Source organism: Cynoglossus semilaevis, chromosome 9 (assembly GCF_000523025.1).
Source record: "Cynoglossus semilaevis isolate Cse_v1.0 chromosome 9, Cse_v1.0, whole genome shotgun sequence".
NCBI classification, from domain to species: Eukaryota; Metazoa; Chordata; class Actinopteri; order Pleuronectiformes; family Cynoglossidae; genus Cynoglossus; species Cynoglossus semilaevis.
In genome coordinates this window covers 19,583,919-19,595,482 of record NC_024315.1, presented here as the reverse complement: position 1 = coordinate 19,595,482, position 11,564 = coordinate 19,583,919, and the positions used below count along the sequence as shown (strand labels likewise).

Genomic DNA, 11,564 nt, shown 5'->3' with positions numbered 1-11,564 from the left:
ACACCAGAGCTAACATTAACTTAAGAGACCTGGTACGTACACCAGATCTTACATTAGCTACAACAATCCTGGTAGAGACACCAGAGCTAATATTAGCCACAACAATCCTGGTAAAACCACCAGAGTTAACAATAGCTACAACAGTCTTGTTGGAGACACTAGAGCTAATGTTGAGTTTCAATAGTCCTGGTACAGACGCCAGAGCTAACATTAACTTAAGAGACCTGGTACGTACACCAGATCTTACATTAGCTACAACAATCCTGATAGAGACACCAGAGCTAACAATAGCTTGTTGGAGACACTAGAGCTAATGTTGAGTTTCAATAGTCCTGGTACAGACGCCAGAGCTAACATTAACTTAAGAGACCTGGTACGTACACCAGATCTTACATTAGCTACAACAATCCTGATAGAGACACCAGAGCTAACAATAGCTTGTTGGAGACACTAGAGCTAATGTTGAGTTTCAATAGTCCTGGTACAGACACCAGAGCTAACATTAACTTAAGAGACCTGGTACGTACACCAGATCTTACATTAGCTACAACAATCCTGGTAGAGACACCAGAGCTAATATTAGCCACAACAATCCTGGTAGAAACACCAGAGTTAACAATAGCTACAACAGTCTTGTTGGAGACACTAGAGCTAATGTTGAGTTTCAATAGTCCTGGTACAGACACCAGAGCTAACGTTAACTACAACAGTCCTGGTACGGACACCACAGCAAATGTTAGTTTCAACAGTCATGGCACAAACACCAGAGCTAATGTTAGCTTTAATAGTCCTGGTATAGTCACCAGACACCATGAAGTTTACCAATTATTGTGATTATTTGTAATCATGGGGCAGTGGTGGGTTGGTGCTTAAGGAAGCAAACTTGGGTTTCAGGTTGGAATCCACAAGCTGCTAAGTTACCACTGAGGTGCACTGAGGACAGCACCATGCCCATACACTGGTCTCTGACAGATGAAGCACCCATCTGTCCCGCGCTTACTGTGGTAATGGGTAAAATGCAGAGGTAACATTTCGTTGAGTGTGTAGTGGTTTGCTCTGTCACAATGACAAGTAATTCACTTTCACTTAATCACCTCCCCACACTAGATAGAAAAAAAACTGACATGTCTCTGATGTGAGAAAATCCATTGATTTAGCTTTACCTCATCAGCTGGAGTCACACTTGCAGTGTCTGGAGTAGACACAACAGAGTTTTCTGGAAAATAAAAGAACCAAAAATTGTTGATTTTAGAACCATTTGCTGTAATTACAAAGAAAAATGGAATTTAAATATTGTACATTTCTGATCAGACTGAGGGCAAACGCAGAAGTTCAAAAAATATTTCTTTACCAGGGCTACTGTCTTTCTCCTTCCTCGGCTCCAGATCCCCAGAGATGCCTCTCTCTTTAGACTGGTCCTGAACGTTCATCTTTTCCTTGCTGCTCATCCTACACACCGAGGTCCTGGAGGTATATAATGCATTAAATATTTCACCTCAGATTATAACAAATGTATTCATTATTTGGAGGCTTGTGGTGTGGCAATGTTCAACAGCACATGTGCTCAGAGTCAAGAGTTTGACTATTAGTTCACAACCACTGATGGGCAACAACGGGTTGAACGTAACATGTTACTGTGATCCGATTACTTTTATCAAGTAATGAGTAAAGTAAGGGATTACAATCGCAAAAACGGTTCAGATCACTGTTGCTTTCCTTCAGATAGGCTCCATTACTGAGTTAGTAATCCGTGAATTTGTTTGTATAATTCCGGCGCATCGATGTTGATTTGTTTCATGTTAATAATTTGGAATAGAGCCAGGAGAGACTTTGACTTTAATTTTTTACTTCTTTATTGTATTATATTATTATATATTATAAACACAAAAAATAATTGGAATATGCAGAAATATGCATATAAATATAGAATATGGTAACAGAAGAAAGACTTGCTTTCTTTTATTGAAATATGTAGGATGTGCAAAAAAAAAAAAAGTTAAATGTTCAATAAAATTGAATTTTATTGTTGATGCAATGTGCATAGAGTTTAAAGATTGAAACTAATTAAAACAAGGTTTGAAGAGAAAGAGACAGATGCATTTGACTCAATTTTATATGATGGAATATGAATAAAGTTACGTAATCATTTAAGCAATTAATTACTTTTGAATACAAGTAATAAGTAATGTAACTGTAAACAATAACGAATTACTATTTTCAAGTAACTCGAGCAACACTGTTCACAACAGGTCGTGACCTTTCCAAGGTCCAAATTTAGTGGTGTAGACTGGACTAGTTTATATAATAAATGTAGACCTAAGGTGTGTAATTTAACTGACCTTCGTTTTTTGTTCTGAGTATTTGGAGCACAGGGACCTTGTTGGTTTTGTCTCTCCAGTAAGGATCGTTCCTTACGCCACTGTTAGAGGTTAAAGACAAATGTCCAGAGTCAATACAACAGGTTTTGTGTATTCCTACACAGGTGAGTGACCACTTTCTCACATTGACTTGTTCCTGTGATAGCTCTTCCAGCAGCTCCTCCACACTTTCATCAGCAACGTCAAACGGTGTCTGCCCCTGTAAAAAAAAAAAGTCATGGTTTAAAGTCTTGCCATGCAGTAAACCCAGGAAATTAACATTTCCGAGAACACCCTGAGAAAAACTTCACTTGTTTTATTTAATCTGGCAATAATTCAAATGCGATGATACATTTACAGACATTTCATTTCCAGCTATACCTGCATCTTATCACATTACAGGTGTTTCTTTTGTTCTTACCGCATTACTGAGGACTTCCATGTTACACAGGTGTTCAGCAAGAATGCGACAGGCTTCTCCCTGACCCCAGTGTGCCGCTGCATGAAGAGGTGTCCAGCCATCAAAGTCCCTCGCCGACACATCAAGGCCACACTGACAGAGAATTCTGCAAAAGGAAAACAATGTCAAATTAACCAAACTCTCTACCTGGGAAAAGGTACTGCAGGTTTTAAAATGAACAAGTCTTAAGATCTCACTTGAGGGCTTCTAAGTAGCCTTTGGCTGCAGCCACATGCAGCGGGGTTGCTCCTGTTTTTGCATGTCGGATATTAGCAGGTGTACCGTCATTCAGCCAGGTGCGGGCGTCTTTTATGATCTGTTCCTCCTCCATCCTTTTTGCTGCATTCAAGTCTACGCCTAGACACAAAACACGGGAATATTAAAAAAAAAAAAAAGAAGCCAAAGCATGGTTGGAGTTCTCCCCCGTGCTCTCCTCTTCAAGAGGCAACTTCTAAAATTTTTTAAAACTCCAGTTGCACTGCATACCTCGTGTCAAAGTATAATCCTGGAGAAGAGACTCCGTGTTTTCATCCAAAGCTATGTCCAGGGGAACGTCACCGTCACAGTTGACGGCAGAGAGAGAAGCGCCTTTCCTCAAAAGGAAGCTGACACAAAGCACAGGCATGATGAGAGAAATAAAAGTGTAGGACAAAAGAGACAAAATAAAGAAAACTTCCAATGCCAACACTGATCTCCACTATAAATTCAAGTCAATTTTTAATGAAATTGAAATGGTATTAACAACACAAAGTAATTAACAATAGTTAGGAAAAGCACCACCATAGTTAATAAGTGACTTTTCACCAATCGACAGATAGCACAAACTTATGCTTCCAATGTAAACAGTATTCTATCAGGTGAAAAAAAAAACTAAAAGAAAAAAGCTCATTGTCACAGATCAGTCCAAACTTCAGTGGTAAAAGTTAAAGAAAAAGAGAGAGCATGCTCCACAGAAATCACAACAGAAAACTTTTCCAGCTTAACTACGAATGCATCGTACCAACACCTGTATTTGTATCAGTATTGATGCTGATACTTTATTCAAATACTCATACTCACAATGTTGTGTGAAAAATAAACCCTAATCTTAACACTGCTCACCTTACCGGTCAAAGTCAAAACAGGCATGTAATAGAGGTTTGATCTTAGTCAAGTTGGATTACGATTGGCAATGATCTGTGTTGGAAATTGTTTCAATGGGTGATATCATTGACTGCTGATTGACTAGCTGCCACCCTGAAAGTTATTTAAACACTTTGTGATTATGAAGCAGAGCAGCAAACCCATATGACGTCTTTGTCACGCTGGACATTGTTCCAGTGACCAGTCACTGTTCGGCACATTCTTATCTTAAAAAATACACGGCACAATTTTGTGATTGACAAAATATGACAGACCTAACAACTGAATCAATTGTACTTTTCTGTGAGTTTACACTGTACAGCCCACTCAGGCTTCAGCTGACCCACTACCGAGCCAACCACAGCAACTACAATGTTAGCACTGTTAAATGTAGAAATTCTCCGCCGCCCACGCTGAGCTCTGACGTACCTAAATGGCAAAAGACTTCTGTGTTTCACACACTGCTATATATTATTCTATGTATACAGACTTTATACCACATACTCTGCAATGTCAGAGTAGCCGCAGGAAGCAGCAACATGCAGCGGCGTCCAACCCTCACTGTCGACCTGGTTAACATCGGCACCGTGCTCTAAAAGGAAGGTCACCATCTCCATGCTGCCATCGATACAGGCCTGTGGACAGCACAGCAGAAAATGTATCAGTTTATGTCCCTTTTTTTTTTTTTTCGGTTAACAGTAGAAAAGGCGACTAGAGGAGAAACGGTCACACCTGGTGTAGTGCTGTGATTCCATCTGCATTAGAGCAGTTAATTATTTCTCCCACGTCTTCTCTGTTCCTATTCTTTGAGTCATCCTCTGCCTCCTTCAGCATCACGTAGGCCTCCTCTGTGTCTCCACTCGCACAGGCAGCCAGAAACTCTGCCGCCCGGTCAAACCTGACAGATTTTCTTAGGACACACAACATAGGCAGCTTAGCAACATTACTTGTATGAAATTCACCAAACAGAAATATGGGCTAACAGTCCCAAATAAAGAAAAAGCAGTGGTGGTTCTCAAATTGAGGGAACAACTCAACACCACCAACTCATCGTCCCATAAATGGAAATCCGTGAAACATGCACCTGAAATCATTTTCATATTTCGTCAGTTATTTCAATGGTTAACAAGTTGTTTGGCCTGCTTCCCCCAGGGACTCCAGATAACTATGGGTGAGGTACAAAATAAATGAAGAAAAAGAACAGCAGTTCTGGGGGGATATCTAAATAACCAAACTTAAGAAGATGGATTTGTTCCACAGTCAGTGAAAGTAGAAATCAATCAACTAAACCTAAAGTTTTAATTTTAATATTTTAAAATAGGTGGCGCTTTGGCCCAGAGGCAATGTCTCTGTCATTAGTGTGGAACCCCAGGGTTCACCTCCTGGGCAAGACTGAATCCTGGTTAGGGCGGTTGGTACCTTCCAGTGGACTCACCACCCGAAGGTTTAGGGCGATTTGACCTGCGACTGCTGCCCCCGTGACCCGGCAACGGAGAAGCGGATGAAAATGGATGGATGGATGGATGGATTTTAAAATAGAAGAGATTATTTTGTTTATTTTTATAACTTAATGACAATTCCCATCTATGTATGTAAGTGTAGGTACCAGTGTGTTTCAGATCTGAAGGATAAGGGGGTTCAGGTGTTTTTTCCAACATTTTCTTACAGCAATTATAAATGTACAAATTAAATTGGGTAAACTATGGGCTGGAAACATGGGGCTGACAGGGTGCATCTGCATAAATCGAAAACCTGACCATTTGGTTGTAAGATGGCCTCTACCCATTGGGACAGTCCTCGTGTAACAAAGATATATCTCCAGTTCCCACAATTATGTATTGGACACTAGTATTGTTAACAAACTTTAAAATATATTTCTATGCATTAGAATTTAATGAGATTGTAAAGTAATTATGTTCCAAAAGATATTAAATTATTTTTAACTTAGTAAAACAATTGTTCCCTGATAGTCATAAAAATACGTCGCCTCGTGTTTACAGGCTCATAACTTAAAAAAAATTTGAGCAATACATAAATGGTCTGAGACTATGGTGCAACTGTTGTGGTATTCCACAAAAACAATTCTTCTTCAACACGTTGCCGTGTTAAATTTGAACTCGTCGATTCTCATGTGCAGTGTGCGGGCAAACTTGCTTTACAATTTTTTTACGTGTTTGTCTTTTACCGTCGTTTGAGAAGGGGACTGACTTCATCCTGCTGCTCCCTTGGGGAGTAGCTCTGCTCGGCCTCGGGCTCCACCGCACCGTCGTCGGTAGCATCGCCTCGCCACCTCCGCCGGGGTACGGCGGACGCCTGGTCCGTGCAGGAGCCGGCCCAGCGCTTCAGCTGCTCCTGCCGCTTAGTCCTCGCCGAGTCCCCCATTAATTTACTTTGTGTTTAAAAAAGAAGACATAATAATAAGACGGAGGAAGGCACACCCTCCATGTGTGTACTTTCACTTCCTGGTTCTTGCTGTGGATGAGGAGGAGGAGGAAAAACCTCCGACTGACCGACGTCACTCGGAGACGCCCCCAAACCCTCTCTCCTCCCCTCCCCTCCCCTCTCCTCCCTCCCACACACACACACACACACTCTCTCTCTCTCTTTTGTTTGGTTTTGGGCCCCAGGAGGGAAATACTAAAATAACCGAAGAGCTCCTCAATTCACTTCCGGTCATTGTTCGAGTTCGGCCCCTGTCAGATTCTTAGGTGAGCATTTATTTGCACAATCCGTTTGTGTCCAATCCCGGCTACTTCACCATTCACTTCTCCACAACATTGGGATTCGATATTGTCTATTGCATACGTGTCAAACTCAAAGCCCGTGGGCAAATGCGGCCCGCCAAGCCGTTTTGTGTGGCCCGCCGAAGCCTAAACAGCATTTAGCAAAGTCCATGCAGCAGAGTTTATAATCAATCAAATAATAATCAATTGCAGAAACACGTATTAGTCTGTTATGGAGTAGTTACATCTATACCAGCGGCAGAGGTGGGTAGTAACGAATTACACTTACTCCGTTACATTTACTTGAGTAGGTTTTACAAAATAAAATACTTCTAGGAGTAGTTTTAAATCACTATACTTTTTACTTTTACTGGAGTAGTATGAAGAAAAACAGTACTCTTAATCCGCTACATTAGGCTATACTGAGCTCGTTGCTCGTTACAGAGATACTGGATAAAGCTCTAGCTATATTCTCTATTCTCTATAGATCTATGATCCAGTATCTCTACTTTTATTTTGTCAAAGAGTGACTTCCGCCCAAGGCTGTACCGCGTGACTGTAACCAATAAAATGTAGCCCTTGCTGCGCAGTCTCGTCACGTGACCATACTCGAGCTCGGCGGTGGGACCGATTAGGGCGGGCATACACTACGATTTTAGCCCGTTTTTGCCCCGATTTTTGAGATGCATGTCCTGGCGACGCTCGGTCGGATTTCATGTTTCGTCTTTTCCGTACAATAGCCTTCGCACAGTGGAAGCAGAGCCCAGAGCCGACCGGAGCATTTCTCCCTCAGTGCGCCTGCGCAAAGTGATAGTAACCATGGCGAGGCGTCGGTGGCATGAAAATATGGAGGTGAGATTGATAGAGCTGTGGCACTGTCCACAAAAAACGTAATAAATAAAAAATAAACGTACTGTCCACGTTTATTAAGCCATCTCCGACTCCTTCTTCTTTTTGAATAGCATGTTGCTAATAACCGGCGTCGAAGCTTTCAAATATATCTTTATTGGCAGCTGTCAATAGACAGGACAGTCTGCAGGGGCCGATGGGCCGTTTTCACCTGCACAGTGTGAGCTCTCTGGTCGTGTTCGATGATCGGACCGTACAGTGTGAGTACATAAATCGTGCGCTTTCTCCGTACATCACTCGTATCGTGTGTGATGGTATCAACGGCAAGATTTTTAAATCGTACAGTGTATGCCCGCCCTTAGGTTACATGAGGAGTCCGTGCTGAGCTCGATTTGCTTGTAGCCTCAAGGACGTGTTTTTATCCACAGGTCCAGAGGTTTGGAAGTTTTTGTTGTGCTGTACTGTAATTTAAGTTATTTAGTAAATATTTAATTCTTTATCTACTCTTTTTATTTCATTTATTTTTATTTTTTATTGAAGTAATTTAACTTACCTAAAGATTATTCTATTTAAATGTATTTAATTAATTAATTTTGTTTTATTATTTTGTTGATGGGATAAACTATCCTCTGTAATTTTGTTTATCTGATTGAATACACGTTAAAAAAATAAATCTAAAAAATAAATGTTACTCAACAGTTCCTCAGTACTTGAGTAGTTTTTTCACCATGTACTTTTTTGCTCTTACTCAAGTAATTATTTGGATGACCACTTTTTACTTCCACTTGAGTAATATTATTCTGAAGTAACAGTACTTTTACTTAAGTACAATTTTTGGCAACTCTACCCACCTCTGACCAGCGGTCCCCAAACTTTTTTGTTCCAGGGACTGGTCAGCCAGTACTACCCGTTACTACAGATTTTTGATTAGCTATTACTATTATAGAACTATTAAACTCAGAATAATATAGTCTGTTTATGCATGACATTAGGCTCTGTTTATTATTAAACACAATGTTATGTGGTGGTCCCTACTCCCTTTCTCCATAAAGGGAGATCTTGGCCTGAAAAACATCAACAACAATAAAACCCCTGATCCACTGAATTGCCAAAAACACATCGTGCCATCGTATTTTAAAATAACTAGGGTTTACAAATACAAACTTTATATAGGCAGCAGTTTATAATTGAACCCTTGTTGTAATTTAAGAGGATCAACGATTCAATGTCTCATTGCAGATAGATGGTTGTTCTAGATAAGAGTTAATCAAAAACATCAGTTCTGAGGCCATTGTTAAACCTCAGTAGTACACATTCCAACATGTGGGGTCAAATTCCACATGAAACCTTGATTCCCTGTGCACACTCTGCTACAGCTCATTACACTCTGTAACCGAGCAGGAGAGCCACTAACTGAAGTAAGTATGTCTTCCATTTATTAGTTTGTCTGACCATGAATACTTTTATTTTTACACTAAGAAATGCTAAAAGTTAAACTATGTACATGTTTCTACTTCTAAGATCCAGTAATACTATCCCGTAAAATATGAGAAACGTGAAGGGGAAAAACAATACTAAAAAAAGCAACATACCATTATTGGTCATAACAGGTAAGGAAAAATCAAGAAGTAAGTCAAGGAATAACCATATTATATAGTATAGAGATTCAGTTAGCCAAACCTAAACCAAAAACGCCAAAAGAAAGCAAACAAATAGTACAGAAAAAACTGTAAGTTAGTCTAAAGACACATACAGTATCTAAAAGATATCTGAAATACAGCCCTATGGATTTGATATATGGTTACATATGACTACATATAACTCAAGTTAGCCTCTCAAATGTTTAGTTGAAAACTAAACATTTGTAAGTCAAAAAAGCCATTAGCCCACCAAAACATGTAAATCAAATATTTACCAACTTTGGCTAACACAATTTACTCTCTTTCGTTTCGTTTGAATCCCATTGCCCTGCACTGTACAAACTGAACACTAACAATAGAATATGTTTTGAACTTTACCACACAGTTAAAACCAAAGAAACAGGCTTTAACTGTGTGGTTTGGGTCCCAAAGCTCAAACATTACCCCCATATACACATTACCTACTGTCCCGATCTCAAGTGAGGTTGGTCTGACACTTGACCAGTAGTGGAAACCATTTTTGGATGGGATGGTATTCTCATTCTGTAGCGCATGATTCCATGTACTGTATATTGATTGTGTATTAGGGCAACAGTATGTAAATAGACAGAGAAAGTATTGGATATACACATTTTGCCCATGTGTTAAAAATTTAAATCAGAATAATCTGATTATCTTAACAGGTTAACGGCAGGTTAATTTCTACCACCCTCATTTTTTTTCCCCAGAATGTCTCTAAAAATGGTAGCAGCAGCACATGTAATCCCACCTCACACTTTGACACAGCTGGCAAAACACTGGCTGGCAGAGGACACGCCCAACTTTGACCCTGCAGGAGTGTGTGTGGGCTCACAGGAGGTTGAGGCTAAGCTGCTATGTAAGACCCCCAACAGTATTCTGGCTGGGAGCCCCTTCTTCACTGCAGTGTTCACCGAGGTTGGCTGCACTGTGGACTGGATTTACCAGGAGGGCACAAACATTGGTAGGAGTTTACACTCACTTAAACACTCACTCTAAACTGCAACGGTGGCTCTAAACTAGACTGTGTCAAACACAGACTGGCTTCACACCAGAAAAAGACAATCATATTCTGACAATAGTTTTGACTCACTTTTGACATTTTAAGCCCATTTTCAGTCCTTCAACACTTTTAATGTCTGGTATATGCACTTTTAATGTTTGTGGTGGCTTGGTGGTTAAGGAAGCGATCGTGGGTCCAGAGGGTTTCAGGTTCGAGTCCACCAACTGTCATCACAGTGCACTGAGCATGGCACTGTGCCTGAATGCTCAAGCTGCTCGCTTGATGGGTTAAAAGAAGAGGCAACATTTCGTTGTGTGTGCAGTGGTGTGCTGTGTCACAATGACAAATAATTTACTTTTGCGTTTTCTTCAGCAGTTTTAAATGCCATTGTTTGTTTGCTTGTACAGAGAGGGACAGGGGCAGGCTGTTGTAGAGAGCCAGCTCAGTCCTAGACTGGACCTAGACTGTCCTCTGGACCTCTGGACCTCTGCACCACACTGTGGCTGCACTGAGCAGCTCCTTCAGCAGCTCTTATTATTATTATTATGATTATTATAGTCTTTTCTACCCTGTCTTCCTGCAAAGTCCAATATATTCTGCACTTATGCACTCTTCTCTCAAAATATCTCCTAATTAGTATTGCTATATTTAAAACACTGGCTAGGTATGTAATGCTACACTACTGGCTAGTGTAATGCAAGAAATGTGGTGGCGGTGAAACGAGAGTCAGACAGGTTGATGTGTGTGAAGGTAGAAGTAGAAGGAGTGATAATGTTGTCAGCGGTTATGCCCAACAGCTGGGCTGTGAGTTAGAAGAAAAGGAGAAGTTCTGGAATGAGCTGGATTGGATGATAGAGAGTATCACCAGGGGAGAGAGACTGGTGATTGGACACCGTCATGTATGGGAAGGGAACAGAGGAGATGAGGAAGTGATAGGTAGGTTTGGTGTTAGGGAGAGAAAATTAGAAGGACAGGCAGTAATAGATTTTGCAAAGAGAACGGAAATGGCTGTGGTAAACACCTATTTCCAAAAGAAAGAGGAACACAGGGTGACGTACAAGAGTGGAGGCAGGTCCACACAGATAGATTATATTCTATGTAGAAGATGTAATCTGAGGGAGATTAATGACTGAAAGGTGGTGGCAGGTGAGAGTGTAGCCAAACAACATTGCATGGTAGTGTGCAAGAGGACGATGGAGGTGACAAAAAAGGAAGAGAGTGAAGACAGAGCAGAAGATCAAGTGGTGGAAATTAAGGAAAGAGAAATGTTGTGAAGACTTCAAGAAGGAAGTAAGGGCAGTTCTGGGCCGTGTTGAGGAATTCCCAGATGATTGGGAGACTACAGCTGCAGTGATTAGGGAGACAGGTAGGAAGGTGCTAGGTATGTCCTCT

At 40.7% G+C, this 11,564-nt stretch overlaps 2 protein-coding genes across 5 annotated transcripts in view; one reads left to right on the top strand and one right to left on the bottom strand.

Moving 5' to 3' along the window:
- Window positions 1–6,431, bottom strand: part of ppp1r12c (protein phosphatase 1, regulatory subunit 12C) — a 25,635-nt gene extending 19,204 nt beyond the window's left edge. For both annotated transcript variants that reach the window (XM_025058523.1, XM_008317861.3), the window contains exons 1-10: window positions 6,125–6,431; window positions 4,672–4,849; window positions 4,444–4,574; window positions 3,304–3,422; window positions 3,015–3,174; window positions 2,779–2,923; window positions 2,503–2,577; window positions 2,340–2,419; window positions 1,352–1,464; window positions 1,164–1,216 (exon numbers count right to left, since the gene is read on the bottom strand). In XM_025058523.1, coding sequence (XP_024914291.1) covers window positions 1,164–1,216; window positions 1,352–1,464; window positions 2,340–2,419; window positions 2,503–2,577; window positions 2,779–2,923; window positions 3,015–3,174; window positions 3,304–3,422; window positions 4,444–4,574; window positions 4,672–4,849; window positions 6,125–6,321 — 1,251 coding nt within the window. In that variant the 5' untranslated portion in view covers window positions 6,322–6,431. The remainder of the gene's footprint in view (window positions 1–1,163; window positions 1,217–1,351; window positions 1,465–2,339; window positions 2,420–2,502; window positions 2,578–2,778; window positions 2,924–3,014; window positions 3,175–3,303; window positions 3,423–4,443; window positions 4,575–4,671; window positions 4,850–6,124) is intronic.
- A 121-nt stretch (window positions 6,432–6,552) lies between these two features.
- The window catches only part of LOC103384366 (nicotinate-nucleotide pyrophosphorylase [carboxylating]), a 9,818-nt gene continuing 4,806 nt past the window's right edge, over window positions 6,553–11,564 (top strand). Inside the window, exons 1-3 of one of the 3 annotated variants that reach the window (XM_008317859.3) lie at window positions 8,378–8,929; window positions 9,033–9,121; window positions 9,880–10,133. In XM_008317859.3, the coding sequence (XP_008316081.1) occupies window positions 9,881–10,133 (253 nt within the window). In that variant the 5' untranslated portion in view covers window positions 8,378–8,929; window positions 9,033–9,121; window position 9,880. Of the gene's footprint in view, window positions 6,648–8,377; window positions 8,930–9,032; window positions 9,122–9,879; window positions 10,134–11,564 lie in introns of those variants that run through there. The other 2 variants (XM_008317860.3, XM_025058701.1) reach the window with 2 other exon arrangements.